We start from the raw sequence: 19,980 nt of genomic DNA, 5'->3' as shown, positions 1-19,980 counted from the left end.
ATCCGGCAATTTCTAAGTGCTGACGACCCATACTGTTCATTTCAAACTTAAAACTTTGGGGTACTCGACATTTCCGGGTTCACAATGCTGGCAAGCATTTTGCCGCCAACGTACTCGCTGCACTCCGTTTTGCAAACATAAGCGCCCTTGCGGACTCATCACCCTATGCAGCCACCCTGAACCCTGCATGTGACTCCATTAAGTCCCAAACATTGGTCCCGTGACCCTACTCCCTATCCAGTATTATAAATCGGTTAAATTCCAGTTGCTGATGCTTAACATGTCGCAGAACAACAAGCCTTTTTTTTTTTTTAGCCAAGGCAGTAATTTTTGGGTCACATCTCACCCTCCCAATAAATTTTCCTTCTGTATAAAATCCACAATTAGGAAAAAAAAAGATTTCTTTGCTGCTCGCAAGCTGTTGCCTGGTCTCTTCGATTCCAATAACTTATTGATAACTAGATGGTATTCACGTGTGTGTGTGTGTGTGTGTGTGTGTGTGGGCGCTCTCTCGCTCGCTCGCTTTCTTGTTGTTGTTGTCGTCGTCGTTGTTGTTGTGTGCGTGTGTGTGTGTGTGTGTGTGTGTGTGTGTGTGTGTGTGTGTGTGTGTGTGCTCTCGCTCGCTCGCTTTCTTGTTGTTGTTGTCGTCGTCGTTGTTGTTGTTGTAAGCGACCTTTATATACTTGAAATCTATATGTATTTAAATATAACAGTTAGCATTGCAAACATATAATATATATATATATATATATATATATATATATATATATATATATATATATATATATATATAGCTTTATTTTAAAGCCTCCGTTTTGGGTGAGGTGTTGGATGGTTTACACCCGAGTCATGCTTATTTAAGTGCCCCAATATCAGCAAATTATGTGGGTTATAGATATTAGTTACGCAAAAGTAGTTTGATCTTTTTTTTTATTAAAACTCACATTTCAAAAAGGCGTGTGTTCAAGGCAGCCCACGCCGTCAGATATTTATCGGATGAAGGCCCCCCCGAAATATTACTTGATCCAAGAGGGATTCTGGGTTGATTTCGTAAGTGATCCAACATTCCTCAAAACTCGTGCTTTGTGCTCCTCATGATCGTGCCGAGTCAGTTTTGAGATGCGACCCTGAAATATATAATATATATATATATATATATATATATATATATATATATATATATATATATATATATATATATATATATATATATATAAGGATGCACGAAAAATGAATCCATAAATTCAGCTGGAGCATTTCACTCTTCACTCACTTGGATGGATCTTCCCCTCGCCAACTTGACACGAAACGAACTTACTGAGCTAAAGTGGCACAGGATGTCACCACCGTGAGTAGAGGATAATTAACGTCCGCATAGCTTCTGTACAACAACTTCATGTGCACTGGTGAAATGAATACTTGAAGGAAGCGTTCCTTGTCCTGGAGGCTGCTCGTCGTTGACCAACCTGCTGCATCGGTGGTTGAGATGAAGAAAATGATGACCGAAGTGAATGCATGCCACAAAAGTGACAGAAGGCATATCAGCGTTTGAGAAGGATGCCGTGCAGAAGTTTAATATAACATTTATCTTTTAACATCCATACATAGATTAGTTATCATTTGTCGAGCGTGATAGTGCACCGGGCGTCGGGCGCTATCTACGCTGCGGTAGACGGTCCAGCGCCCGCTCCGTCTCAGGACAGCAGTGCGCCCCTACCACTTTGGAAGGTGTAGACCAGGTGTCCTCGCCTGCACCGAGCCCGCCCGACCACCAGTAAGGCGCCGTGTGTTCCTAGTTTGGGGTGTGTGTTGAGCTGATTAGTATGGGTGGAAATGTGACTGTCAGTGCCTTTGCAGAGAGAGAGAGAGAGAGAGAGAGAGAGAGAGAGAGAGAGAGAGAGAGAGAAGCTAACACTAATAATTGTCTCCTTTTCCACTGCTTGGGTTTCCTACCTTCATAATTGGGTTACAACACACGTTCAGGACCGTAAAACAGAGGTGGGTGTCCGTGGGCTGTACACAACGATAACGATTGAGATAAGATATCACACGGTCTCCCTTTCACCACAAACTCGCACTCTCATAATGGTTAAAAACTTGTCATTAATTTTTTTCTGAATTATTGACGTGAGGCCATTTATATACGCCTTTTATTTATTTCCAAACGGAAAGATAGGCAGTAAAGAAACCATGCACCCACACAATGGTTGTGCGTTATCTTGTTCCATTTATTCCGTCCGGGATAAGGATAGGTATTATAATTTTCTTGCGTTACCTTCCTGTAGTACTTGCAATCATGATGAGCAGCATTATGCGCCACGAGTAAGAACCAAGCACGCAGAATGTCTCAAGTACTTTGTTACTGGCTGTCGTGGCGTGGAAGCTTTGTCCGATCGTGTCTGCCACTCGCCCTTAACTAAAAATATTGGTTGGGAGGTGGCGAAGCAGTAAGGCCGTCAAAAGGAGGCAGAGTACTGTACTCCACTCTCAACTTCACCCCGGCCCCCTCGGCCCCTCCCCTGCGCGCGCCACATGGTTGCTTGGATATCACGTGGACGCGAACCAGCAGCGGGTGGCTAGCGCCAGCACCAGGTTTATGTCCAGTGCCTTGTGGTGGTAGCAGCGGTAGCGGGAGTTACTCAGTGCGCCTCGTGTTACACAACGTCGATATAATCCAGACCTTGGTGCTACGCTGTCCTGTGTTACAAGCTCCCGCACACCACTCAGCGGGGACTGAAATATCGAGTACGCATGCAGTATTCGATTTCTCAGGAAAAGTGTACCAACTGTTTCCGTATTGATGTCACATGTATCATTAATTCCAGCGGTATACGTATAGTACAACGGCGATTTGCGGTTCCGTCATTTTTTATTGATCTGGTTTATTAATTTCTTAAATAATTAAAAGTGTCTGCAAGTTTTGCTTTACTCAGAAACTTTTGCGCAACTTTCATTCCATTCCTGTTTGACATTATCGCCTTCCTGACCCTTATTCCTGTCATTTTAATTATCATTATTATCATTATTATTATTATTATTATTATTATTATTATTATTATTATTATTATTATTATTATTATTATTATTATTATTATTATTATTATTATTATTATTATTATTATTATTATTATTATTATTATTATTATTATTAACATTATTATTATTTATTGTTGACAGTCGTAATTAAGAAATGGTTGAGGAAAATCCAATTTCAAAGCAAAGAACGTTTTTCATTCAGTAAACGTTTAAAGCTTCATTCACCTGTACAAGCTGCTTTCACGCACTGTCAAGACGGTACATGACGCGCTCCTCAATATTAGTCTCTACACCATTCTAACCCACAAGCCTCTGCCTGAACCCACATTTTAATATTTCCGCTTGCCCGTTTTTCTATTTCTTAAATCTAAAGCACCGCTATTTCTGATTTCTGCATCTTAAGCTCTGTTATTCCACTGTCTTCTTTTTGTACTTCACATTAAAAGTGGCTCTCCTCTAGCATCCTGCCCTTGTCATGTCTCTGCTTGTGGCGTCTGCTTCATCACTTGGTTATCTGAACAAGCTTGTGTATGTGTGTGTGTGTGTGTGTGTGTGTGTGTGTGTGTGTGTGTGAGAGAGAGAGAGAGAGAGAGAGAGAGAGAGAGAGAGAGAGAGAGAGAGAGAGAGAGAGAGAGAGAGAGAGAGAGAGAGAGAGAGAGTGTACCTAGTTGTTGTATATAGGAACTGTTTGTATGTTTGTGTGTGTGTGTGTGTGTGTGTGTGTGTGTGTGTGTGTGTGTGTGCATTTACGTCGTTGCAGTATGCAGGAACCGTGTGTGTGTGTGTGTGTGTGTGTGTGTGTGTGTGTGTTCTTTTACGTAGTTGCTGTATGGAGGAACCGTGTGTGTGTGTGTGTGTGTGTGTGTGTGTGTGTGTGTGTGTGTGTGTTTGGGTTTGTATGTGTGTGTGTATATATATATATATATATATATATATATATATATATATATATATATATATATATATATATATATATATATATATACGTATATGTGTGTGTGTATGTGTGTGTGTGTGTGTGTGTGTGTGTGTGTGTAAAGTTGAGTGATGGTGAATCTGAGGGAGGTGGGTAGGGGCGGGGAGAGAGTTGGGTCCGTGGTAATCGGGGTGCTGCTCTTCTGTAGGATGTCGGGGCTGATGGCGTGGTTCTGGAACGAGGATGTGTGGCTGCCCCCTGGCTACACTTGGTATTATCTCACCCACTCTACTCACTTCAACTTCCCCAAGTTCTTGGACATCTGGACCTACCCCTTCGCCATCGCTGTCGCCTTCGTCATCCTCCGCTACCTCATACTTAATCCCTTTTTATTCTACCCACTCGCTCGGGCGATAGGGATCAAGAATTCTCGGCCCCGTCCTCCTCCCCATGATAATGTCCTGGAGGCAGTCTTCAAGCAGTACCGCACGCGCCCCTCTCCAGAAGCTCTTACTAATGCCGCCTCGGCTATGGGATGGGAGGAGCGCCAGGTTGAGAGGTGGCTACGGCAGCGTGTTGCCACCATTAGGACTTCTCCTCGAACCAAGTTCTGTAACCTTGCTTGGGAAACTACTTACTACATCTCGTACTCGATTCTGGGGCTCTATGTGCTGTGGGACAAGACGTGGCTGTGGGACATCGATTACTGCTTTATTGGTTTCCCTGAGCACAGCGTGGACGACTGTGTGTGGGTCTACTATATGGTGTCGCTGGGGTATTATTGGTGCATGACCATAACGCACTTCTTTGAATACCGCCGCAAAGACTCAAATCAGCTCTTCGTGCACCATCTGCTCACTATTCTTCTCATCTCCTTCTCGTGGGCTGTGAACTTCGTGCGCATCGGAACGCTAGTGCTAATTGTTCACGAGTGTGGCGACATCCCAATGCTGGTAGCCAAGATCTGCAAGCTGTGCGGGTTTAACCGGGGCATGGATGGCTTCTTCCTGGTGTTCCTGCTTCTATGGCTGAGTACGCGTGTTGGTCTGTACCCATTCTGGATAATGAGGACCACGCTCTTTCGCGCTCATGTGATTCTGCAGATGTGGTACCCCGTCTACTACATCTTTAACGGACTTCTGCTACTCTTATTGTTTATCCACATTATGTGGACGTACCTTATTCTCAGGATTGTGGTGCGTATGTTGATTTATAAAGAAATCTCTGACGTTCGCTCCTCTTCTGATGCTTCAGACGAGGACGAGGCCGATGCCGCTAAGAAGGAGGCGTAGGCTGACGCGGCACTTCCCACGCCTATCTTTTTCGCCAGCTCTTCTCTCCTACTTGTTCAGAGCCTCCGTGGCGAGCTGTGGCTCCTGCATCTGCTTCAGAGTTTTATCCCAATGCATGAGTCGCCAACACTTTCTCATATCAAAGTAGCGTTCAACCCAAGGCCTCTATAGACTAAGCATATCATTGCGTGCACAATCTTTGATAATATCCGGCGGCCTCTGATTGATGATAGTAGCCATCGTAGCATTTACAGTTCCGTCGTGGCGTCGCCCCATGTCGGGGGTAGGTCGTCATCTCTGGTAATTAGCTTGCCAAATAGCTCAGCTCCTTTGTAATTTATTTGTTTTCTGTTACTTTGTTTATCAATGAGTTTAAGTGAATAAATGTTCGTTCGTCTTTCCGAAGTACAAAGCATCTGCTAAGCCGCCGTGCCAAGCAAGACTAGCCCCATGTGTCTGTATCTACCATACTGTTGCAGCCCACCTGCGCGGCGGCAAGGTTCCCAATTTCCGAGTGCAAAACATTCCAGTGACTTTCTTTCCTAACCCTTGCTCGGTGCTGTTAGTGTCGCACCACTGCCCTACTCCCGGAGAGCCGCATCACGTTTGGCCGGGCGTGGGGCAGAGGCTGGCGGCATCTTCCACCGGCCGCAGATGGTGTAGTGACCAAGCAGTAATTCACTGAGGACGGAAAGCTTGGAACTTACTGTGTTACGAAGTGATAAAAAAATGTACTAGGAACAGACTTGCTTCTTGTTACGATGCCAACTAAATGAGTTTATAAAACTACTAGTTCTTCAGATTTGTAGCTCCAAACCACTGGTGTTAAGCCTGAATGCTGCCTGAGACGACGACTGAGAACAGAGTGAAACATCCTCACTGTCTGGTTAGCGCTGTACGCACGTAGTTGCCTCAAAACGAACTTGTGTCTATAACTCTACAGCGTCCTGAAGCTCGTCTGTAAGACATGGTGGATGGATGGAAGGAGGTGATACAGGCTTCTTTCACTCATATTGAGTCTCGAAGGTTAAGGACAGAGCTCAAACTCTTGGCTGTGTTCACTTTCATTGTCTGATGATGTCATAACTCCGAACAAACACATTTTCAAATAGAGCAAAAGTAATTATGTAGAAAAATATAAGAAATAGACTTTTAGAGAACAAATTTATATCAGATGGTAATTGTCTTGATGTGCATCATGGCACTGGATCTAACCTTCACGATTCTTAACACTGTTTTTGCTCGCTGCTTCCTTCCTCGCCGCGTTCACGTCGAGGAGCAGGACGCGGTGGTGCTCTCTTTGCCTCGCCTTATAGCTCCCCAGGGTCACGCGACACGTGGTCCTCCGTCGCTTTAATCTGTCAGATCAGTTTAATGTTGTGTGTGTGTGTGTGTGTGTGTGTGTGTGTCGAAAACTCACATGGAATCTGTGGTACAATTTTGGTTTTTCCACCTTACGAAAGAAACAGCTAAACTGGAAGTTGTTCAACGTAGAGCACCAAAGATGTTATCTTCCTTGCCTAACAAACTTTACTTGGAAAGGCAGCACTACACACCCAGGGGCTCACCTATCTATCTTTGCTTCCTTGATGGCAGCAAGGCATTTGACAGGGCGAAGAACTGGAGTCTGTTCAATAAACTTGTCGTAAGGGGAACACTTGGGTACATTGTCAAGCTTTTGATGTACTGGTACACTACCCAGGAAATGACTGTAAAATGGGGGGCTCGGACTATTCTCCAATAAGGTCAGCCAGTGGTATTCGACAGGGAAGGATCTTACCTCTTCACCCGTATGATGCCTGCACAGAGGATATTAGTGCCGCCCTTCGTGGCACAGGAAGTGACTGTCACTTGCATGATAATTGCGTCAACTCACTGAGTTATATTGATGAGTTTCTACTGCCTATAGTGGAGGCTCTGCAGGACCGAGGTGTGTGCTGTAGTCCCGATATTGTCCATAACACCAATGAGACAGAGTGCATCCATGGTAGTGCAACCAGTACACTCTAAGGTGAACTACCTGACACCATCACGGCTCACTGGGGGTGCGCTTACTTTGTGGATAGATTCACATACTTGGGCCATGACACCAATCTGGAAATGACATGATGGTGACATCAAGAAACAGACCAACAAACTCAGTCACTGGCAACACGCTGCTGAGGCGATTCTCCTTCTGCCGTCAGAATGGAGTTATTCAGGAGCCACCGCTACTCTCTGCTGCAGCCATAGTCGCGGAGCAGGGCTGCCTACCCGAACCGTCTCAAGGTCTGTTATAATGACATCCTTAAGGGGCTTCGTGGGCTACTCAGGTGGACCAGCTCATCCCTGGCTTTCTCCGGGCACGGGATGAACTGTCTGCTGTGTTGCGCCAGCATGCCGTGCACAGCATGAAGAATAGGATGGAGCAATCTGAAAACTCTGTCATCACCTCCATCAGACAGCTCTGCCTATGTGTGGGAATCTATACGGCGTGACAGACTGGGCCTTTTGTGTGCATAAAGAGTGCACAGATGTATAAGGCATGTAAATGTGTAGATACGATTGAAGTTATTTAAATATTTTGTACCAATGTCAATTTTGATAATACGCAGTAGCCTATTATATTTTTTCATGTTTTTTTTTCTGTTTTCCTGTTTTTCATATAGTACCTTAGAGGGAAATAAAACTTATTATTATTATTATTATTATTATTATTATTATTATTATTATTATTATTATTATTATTATTATTATTATTACTATTATTATTACTATTATTATTATTATTATTATTATTATTATTATTATTATTATTATTATTATTATTATTATTATTATTATCATTATCATTATCCTTATTATTATCATTTACATATTACTTTCTGAGAAACGTCGCCTCCGAGGGAAAGTAACTGAATGGTCCAAAATTCCTCATGGCTTTGCAAATGTAGATAAATTCAAATTGTTTGTGATAGATGACATGTTACGAACGAGAAATAAATGTACGAAACATAAGTGTAAAAAAGAAAAATTTCAGACTGCACCAAATTATTTTTTTTCACCAACATTGTTGCACGATAATGAATTAAGCTTCCACCTTCAATGGTTCATTGCAACACGATTGATTAATTAAAAAGACGAATTCTACATCCAGTTCCTCCATCTTAATATTCGCTATGGCAAGAATCCAACGTATTGGTGGTCACTTGGTAAATTTCACTTAGGTTTAAAGACAGACCACCCTATCTGGACCATGTGGTCTGTGTGGTCTGAACATCTATGTAAATCTCTCTCTCTCTCTCTCTCTCTCTCTCTCTCTCTCTCTCTGTCTCTCTCCACATGCATGAATATATTTATATACGTGTGTGTGTGTGTGTGTGTGTGTGTGCGCGCGCATAATTCTTTCTCAATAAAACATTATTACATTCCTTGTTTACATTTAGTATCCCTAAATTCGAAATGCTTCAGCCTATTTAGATATATAATCGTTCAATTACATACCATCACACTTGTATTCCCTTCTCTTCTTCCTTGCGTCCCTGATCCACTCTGCTCCCTGGCACTCAGTCTACTGGTTATTCACCTTTGAATTATTACAATGTATCGTGCATCCACCTCATCGATATTGTTCTGCGGGGTGTTACGGGTCCGCGTGCACCGCCGGGTGGACGTGTAGGGTGCAGGGTACAGGGAAAAGCAAGGGCAGGGCAGCTGGGTGGGAAAGGAGAGGAATGAAGGAGTGGTAGAAGATAGATGGAAGACATTATTGTTATGGTGGGTAAGGAAGAGGTGATGTGTGATTGTTCGAAGACATGCGTGGGACGGGGAGGGGAGGCGTGCATGGAATGTCGGAAAGGGGTACGGGAGGGAGGGAGAGAAGTGGACTGATTTTGTTGTTTGCTGTTTGTTGTTGAGGGGAGGAGACCAAGGAGACACCCACGTAAATCATGGATGGGGCAATTTAATCGGTTTTGTCAAGAATGGCTGAGAGGGGAAGGGTAACTGCGTGGGGGCTTGCTCAGAGGGACCAGAGGGACTCGAGGGACTGTCGGGGGTGGAAGCGGCGAGTGAGTGCAGCAAAACGCTCCCTGGGGTATGCTCTTCGTTAATAGTTAGTGTTTAATGATTTTGTTCCTCCGTGGAGGGACCATGGACCTTTGTCGGGTGACGGCATGCACATGAAGGTGCCGACAGTCCGACTATCGGGTGACGCCGACCAAGTCAGTATATCGATCAGGACTGGTGTCTCTCACTGACTTTATCAGACACTCTGACTCATGCGAGCAGTGCGTCGCCCTCGCTCTCCTCGCCTTTGTTAATGCTGCATGTCAATGTCGTCGTCACTTTCAATCTGTGGCCTTTCCAAATGTTTGTTAATTGATTTATATTTCCGCTCCAGCAGCTACACAGTCACAAGAATATTTGATATTAGAACAGTTATAGTCCGACACATCTCAAGTGACGCCACTGACGTAGGTAGCTCCCCATACAGTGTGTCACATCTCCAACTCACCTCCCGAACTGGGCCCTTCACACCCTTCCCTCTCTCTCTCTCTCTCTCTTACAAAAATAGATGTGTTTTTTATGAATGATTCTCTATTTGTGAGTGAATACAAATGTCAGTTGAAGACGTGGCAACAGTGTATAGAGGGCTGTCTACGTCAGAGCCGCCACTTTTGATGTGTCGGACTATAGTGCCCATCTTGACCATAATTAAACCTTCACCCCCGCATCCTTCCTTACCCTAGCGTCCCCTTCCAATACGCTCCTCACCCACTGTTACACCTACATCTACACCCATCCGCTTCCTGCTCCTCCAATCCCCATGTTCACCCGCTGGTACACCCACCTAAATCCACCTGTTTTCCTCTCCTTCCAAACACCCTTCACTCACACCTGTACCCACCCGTTCCTGCCACCCTTCCAACACATCCCTTCATCCACCGGTACACCCACGCATTCACCCATCGGCTCCCTCCCCCTCTCTCTCCCCCTTCCCCCACGCCTTCCCCCACCCGTTATCCTCACCCAAGTAGCATACATTCGATTATACCCCTCGCGTGTTCCTTCCTTTGTCGCGGCAGGCGTTACGTTTGTTGTTAGCGTAGAGAGGTATGCGGCACACTCAGGTATTCAATCGATATCCACGTTTTCTGCCACTTTTTTCATCACCGCCGCCAGCCATCCAGACGGTTCCGCGCGTATCGGTTCTTTCACTATTTGCTTTCTATGTGTCATTGATTTTCGTGTTTACTTGTTTGATTCGTGTGTATGTTTGTTTGTTTATTCATGCATTTATTAACTTCGGTATTTATTTATTTTATTTTGTTTTTCCTTCAGGCCACAGTGCTCGACTCGAGACTTTAGGATGGAGGAGCCTTTCAGGTGAGTTGTTGTGTGTGTGTTTTCCTCCTTCCTCCCCACGGTAACACAACCGCTCATCTATGATTTCCGCCGCCTTACACACACACACACACACACACACACACACACACACACACACACACACATATAACCACATGTATACTTCAGCAAAAGGAATGGTGTGCGTGCTGCGTGAGGGCCCAGCCGTACCCGCAAGTTCTTTCTGGAAGGGTACTGGCTGACGATTACAAGTGTTCAGAGCATGAAGTCCGTTCAGGGTGGAGCTGGTATCGTCGTTTACCTCTACCCATGTTGCCAAATCAGCGTTCGTACATGCGTCTCTCTCTTATTTCCCATCCATGTGCTATTTGAAAGCGATATTTTATATATTCTGTATATAGTAAAGGAAGCTACATAGTACAATGAGTGTCGATGTTTAGGATTATAACAAGGATTTGTATAAATTCTATGACATGTGGCAGCGATTTTTTCCCATGTTGCCACGTTGTGGTGTTGGTAGTGGTGGTGGTTGGTGTGTCCCCCTAGGTCCCTCCCTCGGGTCGAGAGGGAGAGAGAGGGAGAGAGAGAGAGATAAACAGGTGGGTTGTGGGTGGGTAGGCCGGGAGAGAGTGCTAATCTGATAATTGGCGGTCGAACTGGCAACGCTGCACTCATGGGAATTCTGGAATCTGCCACACCTTGAACCGACTTCATGCTCCGAACAGACTATAGCATGTGATCAGAACTTTAGTGAATGGTACACACACACACACACACACAGTGCAGTTGTTAGCACGCTCGCCTCGCAACTGAGAGGTCCCACGTTCGATTCCTTGAGGATGGGCAGTCTTCTTCAATCCGTTCCCCCGTTCTACCCAGCAGTGATTGGGTACCGGGTATCACTCGGGGGTGGTGTCCCGCTTCACCCGGGGCATATTCGCCAACTGTATCTCTCTCTCTTCTCCGTCCCCACATTTTATTGTCTTATTGTCCAGGGGGAGGTACTGCCCCCTCCCTTGTTGTGCTTTCCTTCCTACCATTGTATCTTTTTAATTTCATGGTGCTACCTACACATGTATTAATAGTTGTATAATCACACTCTGTCCTGCCTGGGGGTTGGGATGGCATGTTCCTCCCTTCTCCCTTGTTGTTTACCTGCAACAATAAACTATCAATCAATCAATCTCTCTCTCTCTCTCTCTCTCTCTCTCTCTCTCTCTCTCTCTCTCTCTCTCTCTGTATCTATCTTTCTATCTCTGCTGCTCCTGTTTCTGCCACCACTACTACTACGGGTGAAGCAGACAGTGGTGCCAACGGATTGGTTCGATTCTGGTGCTGAGTAACATTAAACTTGTATTGGTCATGACAATGATAATAATAATACTGCTTCAACTACTACTGTTACTTATACTACTTCTCTAATAGGAGAGTCTTTACTACTACTACTACTACTATTATTACTACTATTACTACTGCTACTACTATACTACTACTACTGCTACTACTATACTACTACTACTGCTACTACTACTGCTACTACTACTGCTACTACTATACTACAACTAGGCTACTACTACAACTAGAACTGCTATAATAGGAGAGAGAGAGAGAGAGAGAGAGAGAGAGAGAGAGAGAGAGAGAGAGAGAGAGAGAGAGATGCGCTTGTGTCAAATTTATTGTGTTACCCTCTTAAAATCTTATCGCGCGACCGTTCCCGCCAGTCGAAGTCGTGTGGTACAACGGTTCAGCTGGCGAGTATGCTGCCCGGTGGGTGCGGGTGTGATGCGAGGCTCCAGCCATAGCCAGAGATCCGTCCCTTGAGGTTCATATACTTCATTTGTGGAGGAGAGTGGTCGGCGATCGAAAGTCCGGCGCATGATCTCTCTCTCTCTCTCTAACACACACACACACACACACACCCACTCGAGAGAGAGAGAGAGAGAGAGAGAGAGAGAGAGAGAGAGAGAGAGAGAGAGAGAGAGAGAGAGAGAGAGAGAGAGAGAGAGAGAGAGAGAGAGAGATGGCGTGATGGTCTGACGGGGGAACTGGAACGAATGATGTCACTGATAGCTTATCAGCACTCAACCTGTGACACGACTTCTATCTCCTCCCCCCCCGACTGTGTAACCCCTAACACTCAACCACCACTTCATTTCCTTTTTTCACCAGCACTCCCCCCATCAACGCCCCTTCGCATACACAACCCCCTCCCCTCCTGCCTCCTACTACACCCCACCCACCACTCTCACGGCGCATATTGGACCCACACTACGCCCCTTCCCCCACCCCCCCATCAACGCCCCCTTCGCATGCTCACTTCTCCGTCCGTGTAGCCTACGCCCCGTTTCCATGTGCTGACGTTAAAGTGCTCGTGTTGAATTACATGCCGGGTGATAAATTTTATGAGGTGTAAAGGGAATGTGATTAAATTTTATTGTCTGTGATTATGATTGTAACGCGCAGGTGTCAAGGTCCTTTGTGGTGACGAATTGAAATACGAGGAATAAAGGGAAACCTTGTGGCTCATTGTTGCTGTTACTCAAGTTATTTAGCGCTAGGAAATCCTATACGATGCTAATGGATAAAGATATGAGCCCCAAGAGAAGATGGCGCCACTATAAACACTTGGCTGCGCCATGACGGGCTGGGGCCGTCTACCATCCAGGCCCCTCAAGGAAGCCTATACCGGCGCTATAGGCGTACACGTAAAAAAAAAACATGGTAGGAAAGAAATATGTGGTTCATAACATATATAATTATAATTTTACACGATCCTCCGTCATCGAACAATCCCATGTCATGTTTATGCTCTGTGGTGCGAGTTCGCTGTTGGTTGATTGAATGATCGATGAATATGACTGCAATAAAAGGAAGTAATTATTTTTTTTTTTGTGTGTGCTTCCTCTTTCATTTGACTCAGTCTCTTCAGCCTCTGGAAGCCCGTCGGTACTGATGGATTGAAATATGAGGGAGGAAAGGAAGTAGGTTTGTGTTTCATTACTGTTGTGATTCATCCTCTTGGTCGTCAGGAAGTCTCGGTGATAACTCGTCCAGGATGTCCTCAGCGATGACTGGTCAGCCTCAGGAATTTCCTTCGTTATAATGAATTTCTCGGGAATTTTCCTTGTTCTCTCTGGCTTTTAAATTGATTGATGCTGTGTGAGTTGAGATAGTTCGGCATTAAGGTTATTTGGAAAGTCAGACTACTCACACTATTCACCATCAAATATTTCTGACTTTGTTTCATTTCAAAAGTTTTATTTTCTTTTTGCGGTTGATTTTTGTTCCTCTTAGATTGTTTTTCATTTTTGAAGATGGATTTTCTTATCAGGATAATGAGGTGTTCCGAGGTTAATTTTTATCTCGCAGGGCTCTCTACGTCGAGATTAATATCTACAACAATATTTATATAGATTGGCGTAGTATGTCCTTGCCAGGGACTCAGGGAGCGTAAAGTTAAGTGTGGGGCATAAATTATAAGCTGTGCGTGCATGGCTTCGGTGTTTATGCTCGTCCCATTATCCCTTGAGCCTGAGGAAATGGTAAATAAATCGCTTCACCTGACCTCAATCCAGTACTTTTGACCATGCCTTCTCGGCGCGGCCTGTCGTGGATAAAGTAAGAACCCATTACCTCGTGGCAGGGCAGGTGTGGCATCCGGGTTACCACCATTTTACCTTCCCCTGTTTTCCCCAGGTATCCATTCACTGGCCAACCCAAAAGGGAGAATAAACAGCTTCGTGAGCTGCGCGCCGAGTGCCCTGGGCCGGAATCGAGTCCAGCAGGCAGATGCGTAGCTAGACGTACTGACCACTTCACCACGGAGGACACGAGGCGTACTTATCAATCGAGCATGCTGATTAGAAATGTTTGTGAAATCAAAGAAAAGACGAGTAAAGAAAGCATAAAAATAAGAAAATCTAAATGTTTTAAGTAGCATCACGATTGGCCTGGTAGGAGAGGAGGGACAAGTAAGGTGCCGCGCATACACAGGAAAGGCTGTTCCACTCCCGCCTTTTATGCCCCCTAAGCCGAATTTATCGACTGCCCATTGTGAAATAACTAATTTAATGAGCACGGTCGGTGGCCTAGTGAGGAAATGTCTGTCAGGCCCCGTGGCTCCACCAGCGGCCTTACATCAGTGGTAACACGGGGTCACCATGGGGAGCACCGCTGCCTGATTATCGTACTCAGAGCATAATATTTTCCAGTTTCTGACGCCTAACTATTGCCAATAAACATCAGGATCTAACTCTTAACGATAACTATAAATGAGTTTCGTTATTGTAGCCCAGAAGACAGTTTTGGGTCGGGAAATACAAGCGGTGAGTACGGCAATCTGGCAACGTTGATGGGGAGTCATTACTTGTCTGCGTCCACTCTGTCGCACTAGCGCATCCATTAGTATGTGATATACGTGATGCTAAGTGGAGTTTTAGGTGAAGGAATTATGTAATGTATGTGATCGAGTGAGTGGTGTTTTGAGGAAGAACTGATTACAGGTGGACACCCGAAGTACCAATGGCAGTACCAGAAATTGTAGGATAAATCAAGACAGGCCGAAATATTTATTATTAGCATTTACGGGACTATGATGGAATACATGTGTGGGTGTGGGTGAGTGAGTAGGTGTGGGTGTAAGAGAGAGAGAGAGAGAGAGAGAGAGAGAGAGAGAGAGAGAGTTTGTGGTACAGACAACTAGATTCAAAGCAACTGTTTCATTTGTAACGGATTTTCTTGTGCTGGAGCTGATACGGGCGCCGTGTTATCGGTCAGGCTTGACGGATGGGTTTCCGTATTCTTAAACACTCCGGCGCCCCAGCACACATATTTGACAAGATTTTCGTAGGAGTTTCGGGCATTTCCTGGGGTAATTTATCGACCCTAGTGGTAGTTTGACTCTTCGTCTGTGGCATGAACCTACAAAAACACTCATTAGAACCCGACTGATCTCATTTTTGGCCTTTGGAAATAGTTGATGTGAGAGTCGGAACTGTCTAAGAACACCAACCTATGATTCACATACGTTTTAAGAAGATAACAAGATAGTAATGGCAGACTTTAAAGCCGACGGGTGTTTATATGCGAAAATATTCAAAATAGGAATGAGTGTCTTGTGGATGATGTGTTGAGGTTATGGAGCTGGGAATAACAAGGAGGATTGGAGAGAGAGAGAGAGAGAGAGAGGGGCGGCAAGGGGGCAGTTACCACGATAGTGCATCTGATAACACGATAAGAGGGATTCTCGCCCGGGTGTGTGGCTGCAGTGACGGGATTGCCTGAAGCAAGAGGTTGACGGAAGTGTTTCTCTCTCTCTCACTCTGTGTCTGCCTCCCGAAGACTAGCGCCCAGGACTCCAGGCAGCCTCTGCAGCACTGCGGAGTTCGGGGTTTTGAAGCACAAGCACCAAAGGACGATTTCAAGACAACAGCTCAAAAAGCGGAGGCACTGGTGTCAGAGAGAGAGAGAGAGAGAGAGAGAGAGAGAGAGAGAGAGAGAGAATGGCTGCCGTAAAAAGCTACGTGGACGTTTTCCTGAGTCCGTCGATGCAACACTACATCAGCAATAACACTCTGGTAAGTCGCCATGTCAAGTATTTTTGCCCTGCGTAATTTTGGTTTATATAATAATGTAGATAGCTTTCTTCATTCACCTCCTCCTCCTCCTCCTCCTCTTGACTACCGTGAAGACTGTGAACGATTTCAGCAGCTTCGGACCAACTAAATATCACTTCAGACGCTAAAGTATGGAATACCTTTGGAGATAAGTTCCTTAGGGTAGAGAGGATGCTTTGATTCACCTTGAACGACCTTATAAATAAAAGTGGCTATAGATTTAATGAAAATTCATTCTATTTTGATGAAATTAACACGGTTGAAGCACGTTAACGGTTCGAACACGGTATCAAATATTGCCGAACTCTCATTCGGATAGATAAACTCAACTATGAAAACGAATAGCGCAAGTCAAATTTCAGAAGCAGGCTTCATGAGTATCAAAATAAAAAAAGTTAGACAATGTTGGTTTCGTGACAGATGAAAGCGGTGTGCTAACTGGAGGCAGCAGGCAGGCATAGGACCGGGATCCTGAACAAGACTTTCGCGTCTGTGTTTACGGTCGAGAGGTCGGAGTCCGTCCCCGAGTCTCTATTCCACCGATGTAATCACACCCTTGGAAATAGCCACACTACGCTAACAATGTACAAAAGTATCTGAACAAACTCGACACGAATAATTCAATGGGAACGACTTACCTCGAAAGCTGTTAAAATAAATATTTTAGACACTTTCTAGGATCTTCAATCGGCCGGCAAGTAGAACTGAGCAAAGTCCCTGAAGATTAGAAATTTGTGAACTCGATACCAATTAAAGAAGGGAATAAGAGCGTGACTAAGACTTCATTATAAGTCTCCTCCTCCTTTTCTTCCTCCTCATTACATTCATCTTGTACAGTGTTATACAGCTAGATTCAATACTTTGCACACAAAAACATCTATTCATACATTCGAAAAAAATGATCTTTGCTTGGTAGCAGTGGGCGTTGGGTGTATCGTCCTGGGCCGACGTGGGCTGTGTCTGAGTGTGGCTGTGTTGCAGATTGGTGTTTGGTGGAATAAAGCTACTGCAGCGTTTTGGAGGCCTGACTTCTGGCTTCCGGCAGGACTACGCTGGGAAGACCTGGTGGACACAGATGACCTGCGCTACCCCAACTTCCATGATGTTTGCGTGTATCCACTTTTCCTGGGTGTGATGCTGCTACTACTGAAAAACTTCATTGTCGTGCCCTTCTTACTGGACCCTCTGGCTCGTCTTGCAGGCATTCCCAACAACCGCCCCCACCCTCCCGTGCCTTCTAAAGTCATGGAAGCGTTGTACCTCCGCCATGGACACATGCCACCAAAGGAGGCTCTAAAGGAGGCGTCTGACATGGCTGACGTGTCGACTCGTCAGGCCGAACGTTGGTTGAGGAGGCGGCGAGCCCTCGCCAAGACAACCGTCTACGAAAAGTTCATTGAGTGTGGCTTTAATCTTCTGTGCCACACGTCGCTGACGGTGTACGGGGTGAAGATGATGTATTCCAAGCCATGGCTGTGGGACATCTCTGAGACCTGGGACAACTACCCGCACCACCACGTCGACGACGATATGTGGTGGTACTACGTCGCCGGCCTCTCCTACTTTTGGGCCTCCGCCTTCCTGCAGGTCCACTCCCCTGGCCGCAGCACGTTCGACAAGGTGCAGATGATGCTGCACCACCTCTTCACCGTGCTGCTCATGATGTTTTCCTGGTCGTGCAACTTCACCCGTGCGGGATCGTTGGTACTCCTCCTACACGAAGTTGCGGACGTGCCTCTGCTTACTGCCAAAATGCTGACGTACGCCGGCATCAGTGCCTTCACCGACGCAACTTTTGTAGTTTTCATCGTGAGCTGGGCCGTGACACGGTGCTACCTCTACCCGTTCTGGCTTATGAAGGAGATGTTCATGCAGACCGACGATTATTTTCAGACACCCGCCTTCAACTTCCTGTACACCCTCGCGTGCGGCCTGCTCGTCATTGACCTGGTGTGGACGTTCCTCATTATCCGCGTGGTGATGAGAAAAGTGACCGCCGGGTCGCTGCAGGATGTCCGCTCTGACGGGGAGGGCGTGACTACTGATAAGGACGAGGACGAAAGTTGGAGGGCCAAAAATAAAACTGAATAGTGTGTGTGTGTGTGTGTGTGTGTGTGTGTGTGTGTGTGTGTTTGGTAGGTTTAGTTGTTGAAGAGGAATTCAGGTGTGTTTCCCGTAGATTTGTATTTCACCGCTCAAGGACAACGTGTAACCTGATTCTTTTTATTATTCGATCCGTAATATGAGTTATTCATGGGTGCCAATTTCTTGCTATTATCATTCATGTATTTTTCGTCATCTTATATTTCACAGAATTGCTTGTTTTGTTGTCGTCGTCGTCATCGTCGTCGTTGCCGTTGTTGCTTTTGTTTTTGTTTTTGTTTTGAATTTTGTTGAGGCTGCTGCTGCTGTTGTCATTTTTTATTGTTTTATTTCTCGGCAGACAAACCTTATCAGCAAAACCAAGCAAGAACAGTCACTCTGCGCCGGACACTAAAGGGCAGTAAAGGCCATTACTCGATGCGCCTCTGATGTCCAGTAAGCTGTGTCCAAGCTGTGTGTCCTGATCATAACCAAACATTACTTGCCTTCACTAGTTTCTATTAGTAATTTATTATATTATATATGTATATATATTTTTAATCTTTATTTATTTACTGATCCTACCCCCTAACTTTATGCCACAATGATGGAGAGAGAGAGAGAGAGAGAGAGAGAGAGAGAGAGAGAGAGAGAGAGAGAGAGAGAGAGAGAGAGAGAGAGAGAGAGAGAGAGAGAGAGAGAGAGAGGTCGATACAAACAAAAAGTACACGATCATATTTTTAAGGTGGTTCGTGTAAAGTGTTATGTTTAAGGCGCGAACTATTATCTCACTCGTCACAGGGTTGGCGTTACCGTTGTCCCGCTTCACAAGTTGATTGTAGTAGGTGAGATAACACAATAGCCTTTAGTTAAGTGAGGTAGATGATGTGTGGCCGAGCGGAGCCGTTTAAGTTCACTTTAGTTCACTTAGTTCTCTCTCTCACAGGGACATTAAAAGGTGTGTGGTTTTTAGTATAAAAATGGTATTGACAATTTTACACTATAGTTACAAAGTTTATGTGAGCGGTTACACGAAACGAAAGCAAGCCACACCCAGAGCGCGGACGGAGGAACACCGCCCGCCATCCGTCACCCGTCTGCTTCTCCGCTTCTCTCCTGGTAGCTCGGGCGAAATGGTATTTATGGGCGTTGCTCCTTTCCCGGAAGTGTTGATCTTCTGGCTAATGACTTGGGATGATTTGTCATCATTTGCTGATTTAGTGTCAGCCAAACATCTATTCTCGGCCACAACCACCTACGTGTTGTTAAACATCCTGTGGCGCGATACTGATTTGGTGTTTCGACACATAGTCATACATTCATATATACATGATATTATATATATATATATATATATATATATATATATATATATATATATATCTATATATATATATCTATATATATATATATATATATATATACACACACACACACACACACACACACATACGGTGGTGGGCATCGCTAACCGAAAAGTTAGCATAGCATCCACTGACTAAAAAGTTATCTTTGCTTACGCTAAAATAATAAAGAAATTAGTGGAAGCTAACACTAATCGCTAACCGCTAACTTTTTTTTATATGAATTTAGCTTCGGTTTATTATTTTGGCTTTAAAACCCTTAAAACAAACTTACCTGAAATTTCAATATGTTGTAGCTTAGACAATAAGTTTCCCTTATAATTGTCCAA

General features: G+C 44.9%; 3 protein-coding genes across 8 annotated transcripts in view; all 3 read left to right on the top strand.

Moving 5' to 3' along the window:
• LOC126981080 (bifunctional peptidase and arginyl-hydroxylase JMJD5-like) overlaps positions 1–19,980 on the top strand; it is a 60,199-nt gene that overhangs the window by 26,844 nt on the left and 13,375 nt on the right. For 2 of the 6 annotated variants that reach the window (XM_050831765.1, XM_050831767.1), the window contains exon 2: positions 10,567–10,611. In XM_050831765.1, coding sequence (XP_050687722.1) covers positions 10,595–10,611 — 17 coding nt within the window. In that variant the 5' untranslated portion in view covers positions 10,567–10,594. Of the gene's footprint in view, positions 1–1,636; positions 1,775–9,099; positions 9,320–10,566; positions 10,612–19,980 lie in introns of those variants that run through there. The other 4 variants (XM_050831766.1, XM_050831768.1, XM_050831764.1 and 1 more) reach the window with 4 other exon arrangements.
• LOC126981083 (ceramide synthase 6-like) lies at positions 1,875–6,046 on the top strand. Its single transcript, XM_050831771.1, has 2 exons — positions 1,875–2,745; positions 4,161–6,046. The coding sequence occupies exon 2, from the start codon at positions 4,162–4,164 to the stop codon at positions 5,242–5,244; it is 1,083 nt and encodes a 360-aa protein (XP_050687728.1). The 5' UTR covers positions 1,875–2,745; position 4,161; the 3' UTR covers positions 5,245–6,046.
• On the top strand, positions 15,821–18,848 carry LOC126981082 (ceramide synthase 2-like). Its single transcript, XM_050831770.1, has 2 exons — positions 15,821–16,166; positions 17,187–18,848. The coding sequence occupies exons 1-2, from the start codon at positions 16,092–16,094 to the stop codon at positions 18,294–18,296; spliced, it is 1,185 nt and encodes a 394-aa protein (XP_050687727.1). The 5' UTR covers positions 15,821–16,091; the 3' UTR covers positions 18,297–18,848.

Source organism: Eriocheir sinensis, chromosome 46 (genome assembly GCF_024679095.1).
Source record: "Eriocheir sinensis breed Jianghai 21 chromosome 46, ASM2467909v1, whole genome shotgun sequence".
NCBI lineage: Eukaryota > Metazoa > Arthropoda > Malacostraca > Decapoda > Varunidae > Eriocheir > Eriocheir sinensis.
This window is presented reverse-complemented; position numbering and strand designations above follow the sequence as displayed.